Below are 24,459 nucleotides of genomic sequence, written 5' to 3'. Positions count from 1 at the left end.
TTGTTGCAGTAGCTGAAGAACATACTGTTTTGGTGAATGTAACATGGTGATGGTGTGATTCACCAAGCAGAGAATGACCACGTGTTGATGGCATAGTAACCCAAACTTCAAGGTGTAAATGGGGTAGGACAGGTGATAACAGATCATCTCACAGAAATCAGGGTGGTCTTGCTGGTAATGCAAGTTCTGTTGTGATTTTCACACTTTTGGATGATAATTGATGTCTTAAATGTTGAATTAGAGTTGTACGAATCTATGTCTCATTCTCCAGTTCTTTCTGTGAGATGGAAAAACACCAAGAGAAGACAACTAGAAGTTGGGGCTAGATCAAGTCTTTGTTCTGTCATTGACATGTGTGAGGTGAAGATGTCTAAACTCCACAATTATCATTAATTCCAAAGAGGTCTATATGTTTTTTATTTTATAGGATTTCAGGGCACCTAATTTCTTCTAATTTCTTTAGATGGATGATTTTTTAAACCGTTGTTCATTCTAAACCATATGCATTTTAAGCCTGTACTGTGTATATATTTTTAAATGTTTATTATTATTTTTTTTTTCTGATAGAGAGTGAGAGAGAGAGAGGCAGAGAGAGAGGGGGACAGCGGACCCAAAGCAGTCTTTGTGCTGACAGCAGAGAACTCAATGCAGGACTCAAAGTCATAAACCATGAATCATAAGGTCATGACTCAAGCTAAAGTCAGACACTTAACCAACTTAGCCACCCAGGCACCCAGGCTATACTATATTTTTAAGAATGTCTGAGCTGCACACTGGATAATTTTGACCTGATTTTGACTCAGGTCCTGATCCCAGGGTTATGGAATCGAGCCCTACATGGGGCTTGAGATTCTCTCTCTCTCTCTTTCTTTCTCTCTCTCTCTCTCTCTCTCGCCCCCCGCCTCATCCCTACCCCACTTGTGCATGCACATGGGCACACATGCACTTGCTTGCTCTCTCTAAAAATAAATAAAATTAAATTTAAAATAAATAAATAAATATTTTATAGGGTATATACCTTTCTTAGAATGAGATCCATTAATTCTTCCCTGAAAGGTTGGACCCAGAACAGGGCACAATATTTTCACTCCAGTGCAAACATTACAGAATACAGCAAGATTACCACCTCCCGTATCCCTGAAGCTATATTTTTACCCATATGTCCAAAGACTCCTTTACTCTTTTGACAATTGACTTTTGCTCAGTTGACTCTCACTGTGTTTGCTATGACACAAAATTCTAATTCTTGTAGGGATTTTCTTGCCATCTAAATGTCTTGTTGTAAAATATATTGTGGAGAAATTGTCCAAAATATAAATATAAGTAAACTTCCATGAGTCAATACTGATATAAATTATGGAATACATAAATAGAGGAGAAGAGGCAAATTTCCCACACAGAAAAATTCCAAATAACTTGGTAGGTATTCCCCACTCAAAAAGATAAAATAACTCACGCTTAGTGAGCTGGGCTGCACATATGACTTCCTTCTAAAGAGCATAGTGTGGAGACAGGGAAACAGAGTAACCTGACACTAAAGAACCCTGACAAACACAACCTCAGCCAGGTAATCAAAGGCCAACATCAACAGGGATAAGTCATGGGATGAAATGGCATTTATCACTGCAGAACATTCTATAAAAGACCTGATCAGAACTGTCAAGGTTATCTAAAACAAGGAACTTCTGAGAAATGGTCACAGCCAAGGGGAACCTAAGGACACATGAACAATAAGTGGAATGTGGGACCTTGGATGGGACTCCGGAGCAAACCAAGGACATTAGGTAAACTAAGGAAATCTGAATAAAGTATGAATTTTGGTTAATAAGAATGTATCAGGGCATCAGGTGGCTCGGTTAGTTAGCTGTCTGATTCTTGATTTCAGTTCAGGGCATGACCTCATGGTTTGTGGGTTCGAGCCACATGATGGGCTCTGCTCTGACAGTGTGAAGCCTGCTTAGGATTCTCTCTCTCCCTCTCTCTCTGCCCCTCCCCTGCGCATGCTCTCTCCCAAAATAAAGAAAGAAACATTTTTAAAAAAGAATGTATCAATATTGGTTCATTATCTGTGACAAATGCCCCAAAGTAATGGAAGATGTTGTGAGTATGGGAATGTGCGTATGGGTTCACAGTAACTCCATACTGTCTTCAACTGTCTTCAAATTTTTCTGTAAACCTACAACTATTCTAAAGTTAAAGGTTTATTCAAATATCTGATAATATGTAAGTATGATAAATATTAATAATTTTATAGCAATATAATCTAACATGTTTTATATCTCTATCTGAATGTATTATAATAAATATATTTATATTACAACAAATATAGCTATAAATATAAATATATTGAAGTATCCTTTTTACTTTAACTTATTTTTAAGTTTTATTTTTTATTTATTTTGAGAGAGAGAGAGAAAGAGAAAGAGCGAGAATCCCAAGCAGGCTCCGTGCTGTAAATGTGGAACCCAGCATGGGTTCAAACTCATGACCATGAGATTATGACCTGAGCAGAAATCAAAAGTCGGATGCTTAACCAAATGAGCACCCAGGCACCCCACAACCTTTTTATTTTAGAAGAGATTTACAAAAATTTATGAAGATAGTAGTTTTACATGTACATATACATATACACATGCAGCATATATATGCATATATAGTAACACATATTATATAAATATATCACATATTTATATTATATAATTTACATATAGTTATTTGTATATTACATATATACATATATATATATATCCCAATGAATGAAAAATAATGACAACAACCCCTTGGTCAAGAAGGAGAACAATGTCAGCAGCCCCCCAGAAATCTCTGTCATGCTCTCACCCAATTATTATCCTTTCTCTTTTTCTCAAATGTAACCACTATCCTGACTTTTAGCGGTATAACTTTGTTTTGCCTGTTTTTTAACTTTGTATAAATAGAATCATACAATGTTAGTATTCTCTCTGTCACTCAACACTACACAGATTCATCCATGTTATACAAATGAGTAATCTTCATTACAGAAATCCAGGGCTGGCCAATTACAGCCTATGGGACAAATCTGGTCTGTTAACATGTTTTGGTAGATGAAGTTTTATTGGAATACAGCCATGTTCATTTAATTACTTATTTCTGTGTCTGCTTTCCTGCTACCATGGCAAAGTTGAATAGTTGAGAAAGAGATCGTAAGACCCCAAAAGCCAAAAATATTTATTATTTTTTTCTTTACATAAGCATTTTCTAATCTCTGCTGTAAAGCATTTCTTTGCATAAATATACCTCTATTTATTTCTCCATTATATTAATAGACAAATGAGTTTTTCACTTTGCTGGCTCTCATGAGTAGCACAGCTATAAATATTCTTATAAACATCTCTTGGGGTGCATGTGTACCTGTTGTTCTGGGGTACATTCAATGGGATGGAATTGTGGAATCCGTGGCATATGCATGAATTCAACTTCAGTGACACTTTTTTGTTATTTTTTTCAAAATGATTGCACCCATTCCAAGCAGACTGTGAGAGTTCCAGTTGCTTCACATCCTTCCTCAAGTTTGGTATCATCGGGCTTCGTAACTATTAGTCAGAATATTCCTAACTTAATAGTCAGAATATGTTAACTATTCTGATAGGTCTGCAGCTGGATCTAATTGAGTTTGAAATTTCATTTCTCTGATGACTAATAATTTTGAAAACATTTTCATGTATTTATTGGCCATGTGATATACTCTTTGTGAAGGGCTTTATCAAGTTTTTCTGATCTCTAGATGGNGCTATTCTATATATATATATATATTTTTTTAATGTTTATTTTTTTGTGAGAGAGAGAGAGAGAGGCAGAGAATGGGAGACAGAGGATCCAAAGCAGGCTCTGTGCTGACAGCAGAGAGCTCGATGTGGGGCTCAAACTCACAGATTGTGAGATCATGACCCGAGCTAAAGTCGGACATTTAACGAACTGAGCCACCCAGGCACCCCAGGCTATACTCTATTTTTAAGTATGTCTGAGCTGCATCCCCCATGTTTGATATGTACTATTTGCATTATTGTTCAGTGAGAAATATTTTATTTACTTTACTTTTTAAAAATTGTAATTCAAGTTAGTTGACAAAAATATTTTATAATTTCCATTGGGATTTGTTCTTTGTTATGTGGGTTATTTAGAATTGCATTTAATAATTTCATACGGGAAATTTAGTGATATCTTATTGCACTTTCTAGCTTCATTTTACTCATGTTGAAAAGTGCACTATGTGTGATTTCATTCCTTTGAAATGTCTTGAATCTTACTCTATGGCCCATCACACAGTTGATTTCTATAAATATTCACATGTGCATAGAATATATATTCTGTGGTTGGTTCCACTCTTCCATGAATATCAGTTAGGTCTTTTCTATCCCTCTAGTTTCAACTGTGCTGTATTCTTATATTTCAGATACGTCTTTTCAAAGCACCACATACTAGGGTGCTTTTTTTCTTTTCCAGTATAACAATCTTTGTCTTTTAAGTAAACAACTTAGTTCCTTTACATTTAATATAAGTATTGATATATTTAGTTTGAAATCTTTTGTTTTACTCTTTACCTTTTATTAGTCCCTTCTATTCTACATTACCTTTCTTCTACTTTTTAGACTTCCTTTGAATTAGTCATTCTTTGTTATTCTTCCACACTCCCTGCCTCATTACCTTGACAGTTGTGCACTCTTCGTGATTCTTTTAACAGTTACTTAAATGACTTCTCAAAGTCAACATGACTTGGTATTTTTTTGATCCTTTGACCTTTGAGCACTTGCACACTACTCCCCACCATCTTCACATATATGGTATAGTTGTCATGAATTGTTACTATCTAGATATGTCAAATCCACGGGATGTTTTTATATTTGTTTCATACAGTCAACATTAATTCAGGTTTTCCACCAAAGAGGTTACTCTTTTGTGGCTTCTCATTCCTTCCCATATGTCCACACTTGCTCCTGAGATCATTTTTCTTTAGGGAAGGTGCTAGTGATGAAATCTCTGTTTTTGTTTTCATTTCGTCATTTTTGAAGATGTTTTCACTTCAAGAGCATAGAATTTCAGGTTGGCACTTGTTTTCTTGCAGTATTTTGATGCCTTTGAGGAGATATGTTTTATATTTTATCTGGCTTTATTGGATAAACTCTCAGCAAGACAACTGATCCTGATTATCTTATCAGCCATTACCAGAAGGAAAGTCCCTAAGTCTTTTTTAAACCATCTGGTAAGGCTCAACTTTCCCTGTGCTTGTAAGATATTTTATTTGTATCAAAATGGAAACCCTGTTAAATCTGACGTTATTAAGATTGGGTCCACTCCGTCTTAGCAACACATCATGGAAGAGTCTAAGTTAATCTTATAAAGCATAACTTTATAAGTGGTAAAGCAAGGCATTTCATAAAATATTCATTCATTCACCACATATTTACAGTGTTTCTACTATGTTCCAGGTGCTGTTCAAAGTACTGAGAATACAACAGTGAATAAAATGACTTGGTTCCTGCCCTCACAGAGGAACCTAAACTCTAGTTAGAGAGAGGGACCAGTAAATAGACAATTACAATATAGCCATCAGAGACATACCTCTGGAAACCTTCTTTCCAGCTGACATTAATCATCTGACATTTCTGTATCTTACCAACAATAATATCAAAAGTGACCTTGTCAAATCCCTTGCTGAAATCCAGACTCAGTGTGTTTACTCAGTGTGTTTACAGCAATTCTAATCTGACATATTTTTTTATTGATCAGCCATGTTAGGTCCCAGTAACTGTCGATTCCTCTTCTAAGATTACCCAAACCATTTTTTTTTTTATAAGAGCCACGATGAGAATCAATTCCCCTCTCCTCCATGGTTTTCAGAAAACATTTTCTTTCTCTTTTTGAAAAAGGCAAAAATTAGGAGCGTAGGACTTGTGGAGCCCAGATGTGCTTCTCAGAGTAATTAATCCACGAATATGCCCATGACATCAAAGGTGTCTGTAGATAAAATCCAAATCTGAATTTTAGCATTATAGAGAGTGTTATCCTACCTTTAAGTTTAGAAGTTGCTATGCTGCAAAACTCTTCCTCTGTAATCTTCTTAAAAATCTTTCATGTGATTCTTGCTGATAATTTTTCTGGGGCTGTAACTAAATAATTGGACTGCAACCAAATAATAAAATTGCCTAGATCAGTACTTCCCAACTTTTGTACTTCACAGATCAGTGCAATCTTTTTAAAAGGAGAGAGGTACACATTGAATCTCCACTATTTAACTTTGCCAAGTGAAAATGCACTTAAAAATCAACTATCAACAGTCCACAAAAGAAAAGATACTTTAACACTAAAGAAACATGGGCAGTCTCAGAACAAAATGTGGTTTCTTTTACTGAATAAATTTAACTTTGTGAGAAACTTCTCATATTGTCCTCGTGTTTCGAGAGCACCCCAGAATAGTAAACGTTTTATCACTAATTGGCAGCAAGTAATGGATTGCCTTTTGGGAACCAATGTGAGAAAGGTGTAGGGCCCTGTTCTTGAGACAACAATGGAACTTCACACGCATGAGATTTAAGGAAGAAGTTAGAGAATCTGTCAACAGGAGGCGGCGTGCTAAATCCTGATATTTTTATCTCTGATCTTGTTTATGGGTTCATTTCTTTCTCTTCTCAGCACTAACCACAGCAAAGAGCAAAACAATGTCAAGAATGTAAAAGTGAAACACACACACATTAACATACATTCAATTAACCCATTGTCCTTGCCTCCCATACATCATGTATCAAAACAATAACATGCATAAAGAGCCAGCTTGAAAGGTCCCTGAGTTCTTTTTTGACTTATCCACTTATTTACTGACAAGGGTTCTCCACCTAATACAGTTCTACTTCTCACAAATACATTAAGGAATCAACATATATAAAACTCTTTCTGCCTATGTATCCAGATCTCTCTCCCTTCTTATTCTCCCCATCTTGAAATTAGCCTACAGCCTCTGTCTCTGTCTTCACTTCCTTTCTGCCCTCTTGGGAAGGACCAGTGTGGGAAAATTCTACCCTGAATAGAGGGGGATAATAGCATGAATGCCCCTCAATGGCTGAATGAATGGTTTGCCAGCTTCTTCCTGCAGCAGAAGGAAGGCCATGGATCTCCTTCCATATCAGTCAGCCAAGCCAGAGCAACCATTCCATCAAGGCACAGATGATAACATGACTTCTGGAAGCAATTATTTTTTTAAGTTTATTTATTATTTTTGAGAGAGAGAGAGTGAGAGCATGAGTGGAGGAGAAGCAGAGAGAGAGGGAAAGGGAAACTTCCACGCAGGCTCTGCACTGACAGCTGGTTCAGTCTCATGAACTGGGAGATCATGACCTGAGCCAAAATCAAGAGTCAGACGTTTAACTGACAGCCACCCAGGTGCCCCTAGATGCAATTTTTAAATGTGGTCTAGAGATAGTAACCACTTTTCCCTGGCCCATGGTGAGCTGATGGTCAGCCTTAAGTACAATCTACTGATTTTCATAAGCTGAATTCATTCAACTTAAAGGATTACCTTCAGAGACTACAGCTTTCCTCTCTTTTTGGCATTAAAATATCCTTTGAGGAATGAAATGGTAGTGATAGGATATCACAGTTTAGTTATTGTTTCTGTTTTGATGCCCTTACTTGGCAAAATTAAAATCTGGCAAGCCTACATGTGTCCCCAAGTTTTGGTCTGAAATCTTACCAGTGTTCAAAATTCAAAAACCTAGGAGTCTCACTAACAGACAACACGGTAGCTTTGAATTCGCTAAGTTCTAAAATGCAGCTCTGCGATTTACTCGACTGTGTGAACTGCCCTCTCTGCTCTGAGCCACAGTCTCTCACCAACAGTGGGATAATGATTCCTGTACCTCGTATATGTAAAAGGCCTGGCGTATCAGAGTTTTCAATGGCAGCCATTATCACAAGAATCTTCTTGGTCTCAACAAAAGCTCCTTTCTTTCCATTTCTGTCCCTTCCTTCTTGGGACTTACAAATTGAGAAAAAGGGGCTGAAGGCAACCAATGTACAGTTTGGCAGGGCTTCCCTCATATAGTCACGGCCCCCAGGCTGAAAGTTCACAGAAGGAAACACACTTGCATCTGTATCTCCAGAAGGGAGATTAAATCTAGGATGAGTCTATTAGAAAGACAGCATTTCAAAATTTGGGAGCACAGCTGAATACCAAAAGTAAATTACACCATAAGCCAGATGTTCCAGGAACTTCTTTTCCATTTTTTTTCTTTTGCCTGAAGGGAAAGTTTTAGTTCATAAAGAAAACAATGAGCAGAAATTGCTATTGCAAAATTGTTCATGGTTATTTAAAATGAGCCCATTTGAAAATAATCAAAGATGTGCATGATGATTTATAAAGAAAGTTGTTCATCTCAGTGTTATTTATCATATGTAAAATATAGAAGCATCCTAAATGGCTAACCATAAAGGATTTGTTATATAAATTATGGTACTTTGATTTGATGGACTGCTATATGGCCATTAAAAATCATGTTGTTGAAGAATATTTAATGACTTGGGAAAATGTTTGCAATATTTTTTGATCAAGGAGAGCAAGTTACAAAGGAGAACATATAGTATGATCATATTTTGTGTTCTGATAACTCAGGTATCAGCTAGAACTTTCTAGACGTTGGGATCCAGATAATATTGGCTCGAATTCCTGATCCTACGGTCTTGCCTAGGTTTCTTTGAGATCCTAGGGACCTGCCCTTCCCAGAGTTCCTTCTGTGTCTTGTCAGTCACTGCTTCTCTCTACCATTCTGGACTGAGCATGAAATTCAACTTCTCTTTTCTGTTTGTAAAACAAAATGTATAGCAGTAAAGTCAGCTGTAGTGAAGTTCCTCCTAATTTTAATGCCCTGGGAGTTGGGCCTGGGAGACAAGGAGGGGTGGAGGAATCATATATGTCACTGTAGCGGGGTGAATAGTGGCTCTAAAAAGATATGTCCATGTCCTGGCACTATGCACCTGTGAATGTGATGTTATTGGAGAAAAAACGGTCTTTGCCAGTGTAATTAAGGTAAGGATCTTTATTTTTTCATTTTTTCTTTTTTTTATGGTGAAAAAAATTTATATTTAGATTTTCCCAGTTGAACTCAGTTTACATGATCCTATCTTTGTTGGCAACATCCAAAGCATCATAGTCAAAAGCCAGTGGAACATATGCCTTTTTCTCTCCATTGGGCCTGATCAGGGTGTTGACCTTGGCCATGTCAATGTCACAGAGCTTCTGTACAGCCTGTTTGATCTGGGGCTTATTGGTCTTGACATCCACAATGAACACAAGTGTGTTGTTGTTCTCTGTTTTCTTCATGGTTGACTTGGGAGTCAGGGGAACTTGATGATGGCATAGCAGTGAGCTTGTTTCCCTGGGACACTCTTTTGAGGATATTTGGGCTGTCTTCAGAGACCCAATGTGTTAGACTGTTGGAGTGTGGGTGACCTGCAGATCTACTTTTTTGTGTGACTATGGATGTCTTTCAGGACTGCTTTCTTGGCCTTCAAAGCCTCTGCTTTGGCTTAGGCTTTGGAAGGGGCAGGGGCTTCCTTCTTCGCCCTCGGCACCATCTTCATGAAAAGAAGCTAAGGATCTTTAGATTAGATCATTCTGGATTAGGATGGATGCTAAATCCAATGACAGGTGCTGGAGACCCGCTCCAGCCGGTCCAGGGGTCCCTGAAGGCTGGATGGTGTTGGCGAGAGAGAGTGAGAGAGCCCCGAGATTCTTTCGAATCACCAGGCAGGCATCTCTGTCCTGTCGGTTTTGGTGTCCTTATTTATAGGTCAAACGATAACATGACATCAGAAAAAGGAATTTTTACAGTGGAAAACTCTTTGTGATAAGATGCTTTGGAAAGAGTACAGAAGCAGGTTTTACAGTATTCTTGTAGAACTACTCCAATCATAGCGAGGTTGAGTAAACCTTATAACTAAGGAAATAACATGGTATTCCTAGTGAAAAACAGGCTGACATACATATTTGTTCTAAGGTAATAACGCTAAGATTAGGACATAGGTGAAGTTGTATATAGACAGGCTAGGAGTCATTCTGTCTGCCTCACAAGAAGACGAATGTTTCTGACCTGGTTAATAAGCTGTTTGTGGAAACTTTTTTGACTTGATGCTGAATGTGTAAACACCATGGAGGCCCTAAACGTGTTGGCCTTTGTATTTGGGTTTATGTCTTAGCTACTCTTATCTATCCTCATCCCAGCCGCCAGTGTAAGGGAGGGTGTTGGTGGAAGGTAGGCCTTAGGGAAGGGACTGCTTGGTATACATCACCAGTTAGAAAAGGTATAAGTATTAACTTAAGTTCTGCCCTTATCTGTTCCTTCACTCTAAATTAGGCTCTTTGTCTTGGGGCCAGGCTCAACTGTAACTCTTGTGTTCTTAACCCCTTTTATTACCTAAGTCTTGGATCTACAAGGCCCATAGGAAGAGCCTTTTGACAATCATCCACAGTGCTTTCATCTAAAATCTCATTTGAAGAGGCAGGAATAAGCTTTTCCTTATGAGGTATCTGTTTGGGGAATATCGGTCTGATTTGGAATATTGTGAGGCCTGGTCAATACCAGCAGGCTCATTTCCAACATGAGCCAGTAGTAGAAGAAGGAGATACCAGAATTTCATTTCTCATGGCAGGAGCTATGCAAACGCTGCCATTTCCTTGCTGTGACTGTCGTCCAGTGAGGCCAGTGCGGCTCCCAGCAGACAGGTATCCTTATAAGAGATAGAAGAGAAAAAGAGAGAGGGAAATATGGGGTGAAAGCCATGTAAAGAGGAAGAGGAGGAAAAGATAGAGAGGAGCATAAATAGAGGAGTGTTAGTCAAAGGAGAAGGGGTTCCAAAGGAAAAGGGGGTAAGTGATATTGTTAGTGACAGAAATTCAAATACAAGGCAACTAGTGAAGAAAGGTTCCTTGCAAAAAAGAAAATCTAAACAAATGGTAAATTTAAATTTGTCTTGCATAACTGAATCCCTAATGAAACATCTGCGCAAGAATTGCATTTAGTATCATATAATGAACTCATAGCACTGACAGTACTGCCTTTCGTAGATGCATCTGAATAGGATACACGTTGCTCTTTCAAGAAACACCGCCTGAATGTTCCTTAAAAACAAGGAGTGAGAAATAAAAGGCACTTCATTTCTATACTGTGCATACCTATTCACATTATATTGTACTACCACAGTCTCTGAGGGAAGAACACCTCTGGGCAGGCTGTGGGTTAGGTAAACACCCACTAAATATTGATGCTTGCATAATTAGAACGACTAAAATAATCCTGGCATAAAATTACCCTAGCAGTTAGACGAGAGACAAAATGAAGTAATTTGATCATGAAAATTAATACAAGTCGACTCTCAGTTTTCAATGCAGCTAATTGGAAAACATTTATTATTCAAACCTCGCTTTTCCTTCTGCTTTGTACTCTTTTCTCCTTGCCCTGAAAAAGAGGAAGGTGGAAGTGGAGTCAGGGTGGCAAAGCCATCATATTGAGATGGTGGAAAGGAGAATTATGCTTATTTCTCTAAGGCAATGGCCCCTCAACTTTCACCTTTATCCGTTTTGCCAACTGTGACACGCTTCTGTGGGCGTGTTCAGCATGATGGGCCATCCTGCCCTCTCCTACTCAAACAACACTGCAATTACAATGACACTGACATTATTGTAGCTGAATCTGTTTTTAGCAACAGTTGTATTGAGATATCTAATTTACATATCATAAAATCCACCCATTTAAAGGATACAAGTCAATGGCTTTTAGTTTTCGCAGAACTGTGCAGCCATCACCATGTTCCATCACCGCAGAAAGGAGCACTGTACCCATGAGCAGTCACTCCCCATTTCACCCCAAACCTCCCAGCTGCTGGCAACCACCAACCGGCTTTCTGTCTCTATAGATTTGCCTGTGGACATTTCACATAAATGAAATCATGCGGTATGTGGTCTTTTGTGGCTGGCGTCTGAAACTGGCGTAAAAACACGAGCATAATGTTTTCTAGGTCGATCCATGCTGTAGCTCATATCAATACAGACGGCCCCTGACTCCAGACTTACAGGGCTTTGACTTTTGATTTTTCAACTTTCCAATGGTGACAAAGCCATGGGCCTTCCCTAGAAACCACGCTTTGAATTGGGAATTGGGCATTGGGATCTTTTCCCAGGCTACCGGTATTTGGATGATCCTCTCTCTTGATGCCAGGCAGCAGCAGCAGCCAAAACTCTCAGTCAACCACGTGATCACAAGGGTGAACAACCGAGGCACAACCATCTGTCCCCATACAAGAGTTCTGTTTGTCAGTTTCAGTACAGTATTTGACAAATTACACAAGATACTCAATACTATTATAAAATAGGCTTTGTGTGAGATGATCTTGCCCAACTAGAGGCTAACGTAAGTATTTGGAGCACATTTAAGGGAGGTGAGGCTAAACTGTCATGTTCGGCAGGTTAGGTGTATTAAATGCAGTTTCGACTTTCGATACTCTCTCTCACCTTACAATGGCTTTATCAGGACATAACCCCACTGCAAGTCCAGAAAGACCTGTACTTGGTCACTTTTCACAGCTGAATAATATTCTGTTCACATGGTTGCACCACATTTTATTTATCCATTCACCCACTGATGAATATTTGGATTACGTCTTCGTTGGCATGATCATGAATAATGCAGATATGAACATTCCCATCCACGTTTTACACATGTAGTCTTGAGGATGATCTATAACAAGAGCACCTAACATTGCCCAGGAGGGGTCTGAGGGTGACACAGATCTCACCTCATTTCATCAGTTCAGGACTCTTCTGTGCAGAGCCAGGTTTCAGATCTCCACTGCTCTGACTCTAATGTCTGTTTCTTACCTTCTTGTTATACTTTTTCTAAGCCTAAAAACTAGCAAGGTGAGTTAGTCATTACTTCATACTTACTACTATACTGCAGGTGAGACATGCGTTATGACACCTCCTAGCTGATCACCACACATACTGTCTGAAAACCACCACCCCTGAAAGTATGGCCTCCTGGAGAAATGATCTGAAGGGGCAGAAGGACACCCTCCAAGTGCATCAGTGTTTTCAGGTGCTACAGTTTCCTGAAACCATAGCAAAGCTCCGAGGAAGCTTCTGTAACAGTCAAGAGACTGTTCTCTGAGAAATTCTGAGAAAAGGGTGGAATATGGGGGTCTGGATCATGCCCTCTCCCACCTGCAGACTTCTTCCATCTTGTTGTGGCCTCCTGGACAGTCCCAATGTACACAAAGGTCTTTCCCTTCAGATTGATTGGTCTGAGTGGTACCCAGAACCGTGTCTCCCTTTTCCTCTCCACACAGACGTGGCCAGCACCTCTTTATTCCTCAGACGCGGCATTCAATCCAACTGCATGCTTTTGCCCTGTAATTTCTTCCCCTGGAATGTTCCTTTCTTCTCCTTGGGCCACCGCCTACTGATTTCTTAGGGCTCATGTCACAAGCCACTTCAGGAGCTGTGCCCATGGGAATTGATGGGGTTGGAGAGAAATCCACTCCTCAGCAACCTCCATATGGAGCACCCTTAAAAAGCACAGCATTGGGGCTCCTGGGCGGTTCGGTCGGTTAAGCATCTGACTTCGGCTCAGGTCATGATCTCCTGGGTTAAGAGTTTGGGCCCCACTTCGGGCTGTCTGCTGTCAGCTCAGAGCCCACTTTAGAAAATTCTCCCTGCCCCTCACTCGTGCATGCTCTCTTTCAAAAATAAGTAAACATAAAAAAAATTTTAGGGGAGTCTGGGTGGCTCAGACAGTTAAGCGTCCGACTTCAGCTCAGGTCATGATCTCATGGTTCATGAACTCGAGCCCCACGTCGGGCTCTGTGCTGACGGCTTAGAACCTGGAGCCTGCTTTGAATTCTGTGTCTCCCTCTCTCTCTGCCCCTTCCCTGTTCATGCTCTCTCTCTCTCTCTGTCTCTCTCAAAAATCAATAAACATTAAAACTTTTTAAAAATAATTTTAAAAAATGTGAAGCACAGCACTACAGGATTCTGGTGTGTAGCAGATGCTACTGGTGTCTTGCTGCCATTCCCTCACACCTGGAACTGGGAATGAAAATAAGGTAAACCAGGGACACAGGAAAACATACAGACATACATAAATCTGGAAACTCGGAGCTAGAGAGTTAAAAAGACATCTGGGGAGTGACTATTCAGTAGTTTCACGGAGCCTCGTCCATCATCCATCACCCATCATCCATCCACCCATCATCCATTATCCATCTATCCATCCAAGCAGTACTGAGATGAGCACCCCCTTTATCAGGCACTGTGCTCAGCACTGTGGGTTCACAAAGACAGAGGCGGAAGTCTAAAAGCAGACAGTGGAGGTGGGAAGAGCAGTAGGTGTGACCCTGACAGGGCTCCCGCGAGGCTGGAACAATCGGGTTGGGACCTGAGGGAGATTCCTGGCGTGAACCCCCTGGCCCAGCCCAGTGAGGATGGACCAGAGAACCGCACACCATAGAGATGCCGAGACCTCCCGCCTTCCTAGAGAGGCCCGGAAGTGGCTTCNAGTGGCCTGCGTGCGCTGCTGTCTCCCGCCCGCCGCTGTGAGTGGGCCCCGGGCCGGGGTCGGGAGGGAGTGTCGCCCACCTCGGTGATGGGAACGTCCTTCCCTTTCCAGCGCTCCCTCGGATTCCGAGGAGCCGGGCGCAGCGGGGCTTTCTAGAATGTCTAGAAGACCTCGCACGCTTGTCTAGGCGCTGGGGTTTTCCTTTCTTCGTGTGTGTGTGTGTGTGTGTGTGTGTGTGTGTTTAACAGCTGACCCCCGGGCTCAGAGTTTGCAACAGGCATCCGTATCTTGCTAGACTTGATCATTCGCTGTCATTTCGCAGTTCCTAGAAATATTACCTTCCAAGAGGAGAGACGGTTCTGCTTTCCCAGGTAAAGTGGGACTGTGAGGCTCCCACTTAAAATGGATGAATTTCTTGTAAAAGGGTAAATAGATTTAAAGAAAACCTAGTAAGTAATAGCAGAGGTACCGGCCTTGTCTCCACATGGGAGGTGGGGGGCGACACACGTGGTGAAGACCCCTGGCTGGGGAGTCCTGCAAAGCCTGGCTTCACGAGCTAGGTCTAGCTCAGCCAGGTACAACCTACATAGGATTTTTATTTTTCTTCTACCAACTTTATTGAGATAATTGACCTAACACTGTAAATTTCAGGTTTGCAACGTGATGATTTGTTATACTGTGAAATAACCACAATAAAGTATGTTAACATCTTAGACACCTCACATGATTAGTTTTGGGGTGTGTGTGCTGAGAACTTTAAAGAACTACTCTTAGCAACTTTCAGGTATATGATACAGTGTTGTTGACTGTAGTCACGTATATCGCTGAATACTAGATCCCCAGAACTCTCTCTTATTGTTGGAAATTTGTACCAACGTCTCCTCANCCCCCCAGTCTCCGGTAACCACTGTGCTGCTCTCTGTTAGGAATGTATCGACTTTCCAATTCATGCTATGTCCTCAGTTAATTTTCTTTGCAAATGTGTTTGGCCTTTTAGGTTGCATACCTCCCATCCCCTTCACCTATATCAGGGTTACTCTCCTTTAAAAACATCTTTATTGCTTTGACTGCATTATATTAAACACAAATAATTTTTAGATCATGCATGGAATTTGAAGAGCACCATTTCTAAACCCTGTAGCCTCAGTGTGATTTCCTGATCTCAACCCAGTACGAACACAATTACCTTTTGCCCCTAGGCAGTACCTGGGCAGTAAGTTAAAACACACCATCCCAGGGTTAAACTACTTGGAGTTATTTTAATCGTCCTTAAAGCAAACAGAGTATAATTTTATTTTTATGAAAGCAGTCTTCAATTCTCCTATCTGTGCTGGACTCCAGTAGCACCTAGATTTGTATATTACATTATAATACCAGAGGGTTAGTAACGTCATCACCTTGAACTCACGGGATGAAGGAACTGTGTTCATAATCTAAGGTTCTTATTACTGATCCTTAGCATTTAATTAGGTCTTTGTAAATCTACGGTACCGGTAGTCATTTTTATGAGTTTTCTCATAAGTTCCCTGTGAGATGTCAACTTTATTACCCTCACTTTATCTTAGTATTATCAAGAGGTCAGGTGGATTTAAATTTCATTTTTTCCTGTTTTGTAATTAAGATTCCTTTTTCTGGATCATGTACTTAACTTTAACCCATATCTCATAGAACGACTGCTCAGGTCAGATGTGACCTTTCCCCCCTCCACCGAGAGGAAAGCAATTACTAAGCCGGGTTTTGAAAGAGCCTTAAAGCAATTTTGATTATAAACATTGGCCTGAGTGCCCAGCCCCAGGAGGAATCAGATGGTAACTAATTAATAAAACAGAAGCCATGAAGAATATAAACATCAGGCAGCTAGTTGAAGAAAAATTGTATACGCTGCTTTTCCCTTCTGGCTTAGTGTTCTTGGAAGTTTGTTGCAGTTTTCTGGGAAATATGTTTACTGCTTTGGTTTTTGTTTTGTTTTGTTTTGTTTTCTGTTTTTCTGTGCTTACTGATGTAGGGAGCCTGGGAGGGAGGAGGCGGTTCCGGGTGGTGGGTGATGTTAATGGCTGGCGATCTGTGAAGGTTTTACCCACCTGGAGGATAGGCTTCTTTTTCTCGCCGCCCTTTGCCTTGCTCCATCATTACTTTGCCCTTACTCATTGCCACCTTTCTCCTCTGACCCTCCTGATTTGTTGTACAAGTTCTCGCCTCAGATCCTTGTGGAAGCTGAGGAGGAGGAGCATGACTAGACCTGACAGGTCCTCTGCGGCATGAATAATGTGCACTTGCACATCCCCGGCGTGGTTAATGTGCACACGAGCCATGACCGGCCTGTGGTCCTGTGACTGGCCTGGAGTGGCCGGTTTTAAAAACAAAGAATAATTAATTAAGAGATTAGGGAGAATTTCTCTTGGAATGTTCTTATTGGACTCTGAGACCTGGTCCATTTTCTGAATCCCTCAGAGGGGATTCCTTGTGGAGATACTAAGAATATCTTGGGGCGCCTTGGTGCTTCGGTCAGTTGAGTGTCCTCCTGCAGCTTAGGTCATGATCTCACAGTTCGTTTGAGCTCCATGTCGGGCTCTGCTAACAGCTTGGAGCCTGGAGCTTGGAGCTTTGGATTCTTTGTCTCCCGCTCTCTCTGTCCCCCCCCCCAAAAATAATTCATAAACATTAAGAAAAAAAGAATAACTTAAACTTTGTTATCTGGCATCCTAGTAATCAAAACTCTATTAACCACACAGAACGTTTCCAAAACCTGTGTGTGCTGCTGGGGTTAATGACGGCGCGCCCTCAGACTCTGCCTGGGCGCTGCCCACTGCGGCCTCAGTTGCTCCCAGGCACCTGTCTTGATTTCAGCTGGCACCCTGGCATTGCGTCCTCACTGATAAGCCTCTAGCACAGCCTCATCACCTCTTACCCAGACTCCTACCAGTTTCCAGGCTGTTCCTTGGCCGGCCATGCCTTTCCCAATCTTGAGATCCTCCGGGAAGTGTTTGACCTTTCACAAGGACCAAATGATGCATGGCTGCTCAGTGAACTTACTTAGGCTTTCAATTGTCTGCAGAATAGAATTCAGGTTCCACTTCAGGAACTCAGAGGTGTCTCCAAGCTGACCCCAGGCCATCTTTCCCGCCCGAGTCGCCAGCTACGGGCTTTGGCTTCAGTTTCACTTTGCACGCCAGCTGCCGTGGACCCACCGTGCCCAACACAGGCTTTCCTGTCGCTGTTCTGTTCGTTCATGATGCTCCGTCAGCCTGTCCTAACCCCTTGCCTCGTCCCAGCGCGCCTCGGTCTGCTTGTAGGCATGATTCGGTTTTGATCCCACTTCTCAGTGAAGGCTTCTCTGAAGTGCTTTCCAAAATCAGTTTCTCTCCACACCCAGCGCTCCCACGGCACCTTGCTCACTTACGCCTGACAGCAATCTTGTTTTCTCCTTTTTGGCTTGTAGTTCAGATATTTCCAAAAGCCTCCCTCCATCATAAGTTCCAGAATGCAGGAATTCTGTCTCATTTAGCTTCGTGTTGTTTTCATTCCATAACCCAGATTTTTTTGTAAGCTTATTTATTTACTTAGAGAGAGAGAGAATCCCAAGCAGGCTCCACACTGTCAGCACAGAGCCGGATGCGGGGCTCCGACTCACGAATCGAGAGGTCATGACCTGAGCCGAAATTTGGAGTCAGATGCTTCACCTGCTGAGCCACCCAAGCGTCCCCCAAAATTTCTTAGGAGAGAAGTTAAATGAAAATGGCGGTGTTCAAAAAAAAGAAAGAAAGAAAATGCCAGTGTTCTCTGACATGCATGGTGATGACTCTTAGTGTTCAAAATCATCTGTAAATTCAACAAATATTTGTTGAACACCTGCCACGTTCTAGGTTCTGGTAAAGACATGTCAGTGGAAACGGCGGAAGGCCTCAGTTCTCATGGAACTCACATTCTGTTGGAAGGAGAGCAATAGTTTGTTAAAAAAAAAAAAAAAGGTAGATAATTTTAGGTGATGAAACATGCCACGAAGAAACACGGCAGTGTTTAATGCAAGAGGCGCCCCCTTAGGACAATCAGAGAAGCATCTCTCTGAGCAAGTGACATTTAAGCAGACCTCAAGATTGGGCAAGGCATGGCCGGCCAAGGAACAGCACTTCCCACTAAGGTGAAATAGAAGGTGTGGGCAGACCTCAAGTCCAGTGGGCGGAGGGCAGAATGCCAGTGGCAGGAAAGTGCCAGCTGAAGTCAGGGAGGGAGATTGCAGCCACGTCACGGAGACAAAGGGAAGAAGTCTGGGTTGAAACATCAGTGACCGACACGCACTGTGTTTAGAAGCAGCCTCTGTAGCTGTCACACCAGCTGCTCTCTCTCTGTGTGGTGGACGGGTTAGCTTTCCTGGCAATCTCACGTACTTAGTACGGTTACCCAGAAGAACTCGTCAAGAACGCTGTGCTTGTGAGAGCTGTGACGTTGGTATGTGGAAAAATAATGGAACAGCTAATCCCCCGACAATTAGAGCTTCAAGAAAAGGAAATGTGAGAAATGACGTCATGGAGTGTGTGTCCTCTGCCGGGCATTTTGCTGAGTCTTCATAAGCCTGCAAGATCATTATCAGCTCCCGTTTTTTGATGCCCCAGTAGGCTCGGAGGGATCAATAACATTGTTGCGTCTCTTTCTTACAGGTACAGTGAGCTCCTGACAGCCACCTATGGACCCCAAAAAATCTCCAAAAGAAACGGTCCTTATTACAGGCGGAGGTGGCTATTTTGGTTTCCGGTCAGTGCATTGATAAAACAACGTCCGTGGAATTATTTTATTGGTAGTTGCTGGAAAAAACTACAGCCTTCAACTCTGACATGAATACAGTGTAGACTTCTACTCGTTTGAATGGTGTTAAACCAGAAATGAACTAGGTTGCCCACTGCTCAGACATTGAAATTCAGAACTACAGATATATTCTACTTTAAGAAAAATTCTTTGTGAAGGCATTAACTTGGGGAGGGGGAGATGATGCACCCACCCAAAACGTTTTAAAATAATAGTTATTTTTAAAATGTTTATTTATTTATTTTTGAAAGATGGTCAGAGAGCGAGCAGGGGAGGGACTCAGAGAGAGAGAGAGAGAGAGAGAGAGAGAGAGAATCTCTAACAGGCTCCACGCTGTCAGCACAGAGCCCAGTGCTGGGCTTGAACCCACAAACCATGAGCTCACAACCTGAACCGAAACCAAGAGGCAGATGCTCAAGTGCCTGAGCCACCCAGGTGCCCCAAAATAGTAAGTTATTCTTTCGCAGCTCTGTTATCATTCATAAATATCCCAAAGAATGGATGGTGGGTTCTAGAACAGAAGGGAAAAATGAAACCTGTAGGTGCCACCATCCAAATGAGAAGATAAAGCAAGGAGATGTGTGGATCCTCAGTTTTGAATATTTGTGCGCTTACAATAAGTAATTGTTGCACAATGAACATGTAAAGTGAGGGGACTCAGGATAAGCCCAGAAGATGTGGATCAGCCCCACATTGATTGGTAAATTATTTTATGCATGTTTTGTCAGGCATAGCTTAGTCACAATTCATCCCAACTTCCTGTTCCTCATTTCAGCCTAGGCTGTGCTCTGAACCAGAAAGGATTCCATGTGATTCTATTTGACGTCAGCAGCCCTGCTCATTCCATGCCAGAAGGAGTCAGGTTTATACACGGAGACATCCGCCACCTCTGTGACGTGGAGAAAGCCTTCCAGGATGCAGACATCACGTGTGTGTTCCATATCGCCTCTTACGGCATGTCGGGGCGGGAGCAGCTGAACCGCAGCCTGATTGAAGAAGTCAACGTCCGGGGCACAGAGCACATCCTCCAGGTTTGCAGGAGGAGGGGGGTGCCAAGGTTAGTTTACACTAGCACTTTCAATGTCATCTTTGGAGGTCAAGTTATCAGAAACGGAGATGAATCTCTGCCTTACCTACCTCTTCACCTCCATCCTGATCACTACTCCCGGACCAAATCTATCGCGGAGAAGAAAGTGCTGGAGGCCAATGGCACCACCCTGGTAAGAAGGGACGGTGTTTTGAGAACCTGTGCTCTGAGGCCGGCTGGCATCTATGGGCCCGGAGAACAAAGGCACCTTCCCAGGATAGTGAGCTACATTGAGAGGGGTCTGTTCCAGTTTGTGTACGGGGATCCCGGGAGCCTGGTTGAATTTGTCCACGTGGATAACTTGGTCCAGGCTCACATTCTGGCCTCAGAGGCCCTGACAGCTGCCAAGGGCCACGTTGCCTCTGGGCAGCCCTACTTCATTTCGGACGGCAGACCCGTGAACAACTTCGAGTTCCTCCGGCCGCTGGTTGAGGGTCTGGGCTACAGGTTCCCATCCATCCGCCTGCCGTTGACCCTCATCTACTGTTTTGCTTTCCTGACAGAAATGGCTCACTTCATTTTAGGCCGAGTCTACAACTTCCAGCCCTTCCTCACCCGCACAGAAGTTTACAAAACTGGCGTCACACACTACTTTAGTCTAGAGAAGGCCAAGAAGGAGCTGGGCTATGAGGCTCAGCCATTTGACCTCCAGGAAGTAGTCGCCTGGTTTAAAGCCCATGGTCACGGCAGGGGTCCTGGGGGTCATGACTCTGGTCTTGTTTGGGATGGGCTGATGGTCTTCCTCTTGGCCATAGCAGTTCTCATATGGCTGCCTTCTCCTGTGGCTCTGTCACTCTGAAGGAGCTAGAAACATGGAGCTGATCACGCTTGCTGAGATGGTTCTCATGAAACACAGGTTTGATTTATCTTGATCTAAATATATCTATATCAATATCTGGATAGACAGATACAAATAGATATCTGGTAGCAAAATTTGGCTCTGCAAATTGCTACTTACGAATAGATTCTTGGAGGGGCTCTTGGGTGACTTAGTCCACTCTTAATCTCAGCTCAGGTCATGATCTCACGGTTTGTGAGATTGAGCAGCAGGGAGACTGCTTGGGACTGTCTCCTTCTCTCTCTCAGCACTCCCCCCCAATAAATAAATAAACTTAAAGAAAAAGAATAGATTCTTGGATGAAGTCTTTATTTCTTACCTTCTTGCACTAAACGATGATAGGAGAAAAAAAGAAGCAAAGATAAATTTGAGAGAGAGTTTCTTGTGTCTTTCTCCTTTTGATGGGTACAATATAAGTCATTTTGGAGTCAGAGAGCTCCAGATGAAGAAGATTGGAAATGTCTTGAGTTTCTCAGAAGCCAAAAATGTACTTATTTCTGTCCCGTTCTGTCTCTATCCACTTAAAATAGACTAAAATGCGCACTGATACAGGAGTGGCAAAACACTAACAGGCTTGACAGTGTGTGAAAAACACCAAACAGGGTCAGATCCCTACAGCCCAACCCTCTGAGGAAGTGGTAGCTTTTGAGAAGCATTAGCTGTTCATTCCTGTAGTTTTTAGGAATTGCTTTTTGCTCTATATGATATAAGGGTGTTACACCTTTGTGACCACATGGTAAAGTTTGATTTTTAAACAAATAGAAGTTGGCTTAAAAGCAGCCATCAATTAAGAAAGCGTGTTCAAGCTCAACAGTTAAAACATCTTGGGGCTCCCGGGTGGCTCAGTTGGATATGCATCCGACTTCGGCTCAGGTCATGATCTCATGGTTCGTGGGTTTGAGCCCCGCATCAGGCTCTGTGCTGACAGCTCAGATCCTGGATCCAGCTTGCAATTCTGTGTATCCCTCTCTCTTTCTCTGCCCCTCTTCCACTCATACTCTGTCTCTCTCTCTCTCAAAAGTAAATAAACATTAAAACAATCAAAAAAGCAATTAAAACATCTTAATACTTTATACTTTGTCTTACCTCATAGGACTCTTTTAAGGATTAAGTTAGACAAGATATATAAAGTGCCACTCAATGCACACAAGTCATTATTTTAATTAATATTGTTGCTATACATTCCTTATGAGGGTTTTCTTCCTCAAGAGAGTTCTGTTCAGTGGGTGCTATTGCTATTAATCTTTCTGGAATGTCCTTGTGGAAAGCCCCTCAGAGCCTGTAACAGGCACGTTTGCATCTGCTCAGTGTTTGTAAAGTTTTGGTCTCTGAGCATAGATTAACTTTTAGGAAACAGCTAAAACTCTGATTAAGGAAGATGATCAAGCTAATGATGCTATTTGTAATTTAATAATGAAACATAACTCTGAACTAATAGACTGGTTTTCTTCTGGGAAGAGGTGTGGTACTCTGAAGGCAATTTCCAGTGAGGAATTTTTTTTTTTAATGTTTTAATTTTATTTCTAGGAGAGAGAGAGACAGCATGAGCAGGGGAGGGTCAGAGAGAGAGGGAGTCACAGACTCCGAAACAGGCTCCAGGCTCTGAGCTGGCAGTCAGCACAGAGCCCAATGCGGGCTCGAACCCACGAACCACGAGATCATGACCTAAGCGAAAGTCGGATGCTTAACCAACTAAGCCACCCAGGCGCCCCCAGTGAGGAATGTTTTGAACAGTGTTGTTATTGTCCAGCCATTCTTGAGGACAGCTGGGGAAGACATTCAAGTTGTACAGTTGCGTAGGAACCAACGTGGAGAGAAGACATGATTCCAGTTTCAGAGAAGCCAATATTAAGGCATAAGGCAGAGAGATTGCTGCAGAAGGTTGTGTTCAAGTCGTCTTGAGATTATTTGTAGAAAGAAGATGCTAGATGAATAGTCCCTGGTAAATGCTGCCTGGATGTTTTGGGAAAAAGTACCCAGTCTGCTACCAGGAAACCTGCAACCATGAATATTTTGTGTGGCCTTTACTAAGCAATGGAAGCCTGTTTCCTCACTTGGGAAATAGGAATGACCTGTATTTGCCTTTTCTACAAACCCACCCACCCACCTCACAGGGTTTGTTGTGAGCATAAGATGTTGTGAAAGTACTTTCATATATAAATTAAAACACAAATATGAGGTGGTGGTAGTGAGCATTTTTGGTAAAGTGTTTTCGGAGTCTTTTCTGTTTTAAGAAGCTTTTGCTTCAGGCTAGAGTTAACTTGTATGAGCACCTACATCAAGTCCAGGAGCTGCAGGGTGGGCTTCCGTGCTCACTTACATCCCCCTAACGGCAGGGTGTGCCCACCCAAGAAGGCCACGGATAGAGTGGATACGTTCAGTAAAACACCTATCCAGTGTCCTCGAAAGGCATCGCAGACTTTCAAAACATGTTTTCAATGAAGTCCTTGAAAAGAATGATAGACACTTCTTAGTTTTCTTACGGCAAGTAGACTGAGTCTACAGTGAGATGTTTTCTTGTTTTCCATATGAAACTCGGGATGGATATACGGGTCGTATTGTCATCCAGGGATGAGACATTGGCTATCCCACGACACTTGATACCGTCGTCCACTTTCCCCTTGAAACAGTCCATTTCCTGCTCATGAACTCACTCTTGGTCTTTCCCCTTGTGTTAATTATCTGTTGTGTCACATGCTGCAAGTTACACTAAAATGTATCTTGTGAACAAAGTACCCCTAAGACGTATCATCTTAAAACAACAAACATTACCTCCTGGTTTTTATGGGTCAGGTGTTTCGGTGCAACCCAACTGCACAGGTCTTGCTTTGGGTCCCTCATGAGGGTCATCCAGTGATATCTGGCACAACAGTCATCTGGAGGATCTGCTCCAGGATGGCTCACCGCATGACTGTTGGCAGGAGGCTCGATTGCTCACCATGTGGGCATCTCCGTAGGATTGCGCGAATGTCTTCTTGACATGGTAGCTGGTTTCCCCCAGAGCAGGTGATTCAAGAGAGCAGGGTCAAAGCTGCAATGGCTTTTAGGGCTTATGCTCAAACATCACACGCTGGCACTCCACAGTATCCTGGTTACACAGGTCAGTCTAATTCAGTGTGGGAAGGAAGGAAGTACCCCAAGGTGTGAATAGCAGAAGG

The 24,459-nt window shown here is 42.1% G+C and overlaps 1 protein-coding gene and 1 pseudogene across 2 annotated transcripts; one reads left to right on the top strand and one right to left on the bottom strand.

Annotated features, from left to right (window-relative positions):
- Positions 1-9,136: 9,136 nt before the first annotated feature.
- On the bottom strand, positions 9,137-9,609 carry LOC144223471 (large ribosomal subunit protein uL23 pseudogene; annotated as a pseudogene).
- A 4,962-nt stretch (positions 9,610-14,571) lies between these two features.
- On the top strand, positions 14,572-21,683 carry SDR42E1 (short chain dehydrogenase/reductase family 42E, member 1). 2 transcript variants are annotated; one of them, XM_077754211.1, is made up of 3 exons: positions 14,572-14,613; positions 19,232-19,325; positions 20,152-21,683. In XM_077754211.1, exons 2-3 carry the CDS (start codon positions 19,258-19,260, stop codon positions 21,260-21,262), a joined length of 1,179 nt encoding a protein of 392 aa, XP_077610337.1. In that variant the 5' UTR covers positions 14,572-14,613; positions 19,232-19,257; the 3' UTR covers positions 21,263-21,683. The 2 variants fall into 2 exon arrangements, with proteins under 2 accessions (XP_077610337.1, XP_077610338.1); XM_077754212.1 differs by lacking the exon at positions 14,572-14,613 and adding an exon at positions 14,865-14,947.
- Positions 21,684-24,459: the final 2,776 nt, after the last annotated feature.

The sequence above is a fragment of the Crocuta crocuta genome, unplaced genomic scaffold (genome assembly GCF_008692635.1).
Source record: "Crocuta crocuta isolate KB4526 unplaced genomic scaffold, BGI_CrCroc_1.0 scaffold61, whole genome shotgun sequence".
In the NCBI taxonomy this organism is placed as follows: Eukaryota; Metazoa; Chordata; class Mammalia; order Carnivora; family Hyaenidae; genus Crocuta; species Crocuta crocuta.
This window is presented reverse-complemented; position numbering and strand designations above follow the sequence as displayed.

Bases quoted from the DNA above. Each gene is read 5' to 3' on its own strand.
- SDR42E1 (XM_077754211.1), top strand. From the start codon at position 19,258: ATGGACCCCAAAAAATCTCCAAAAGAAACGGTCCTTATTACAGGCGGA. The intron at 19,326-20,151 runs GTCAGTGCATTG...TCCTCATTTCAG, and splicing joins GGTGGCTATTTTGGTTTCCG to CCTAGGCTGTGCTCTGAACC.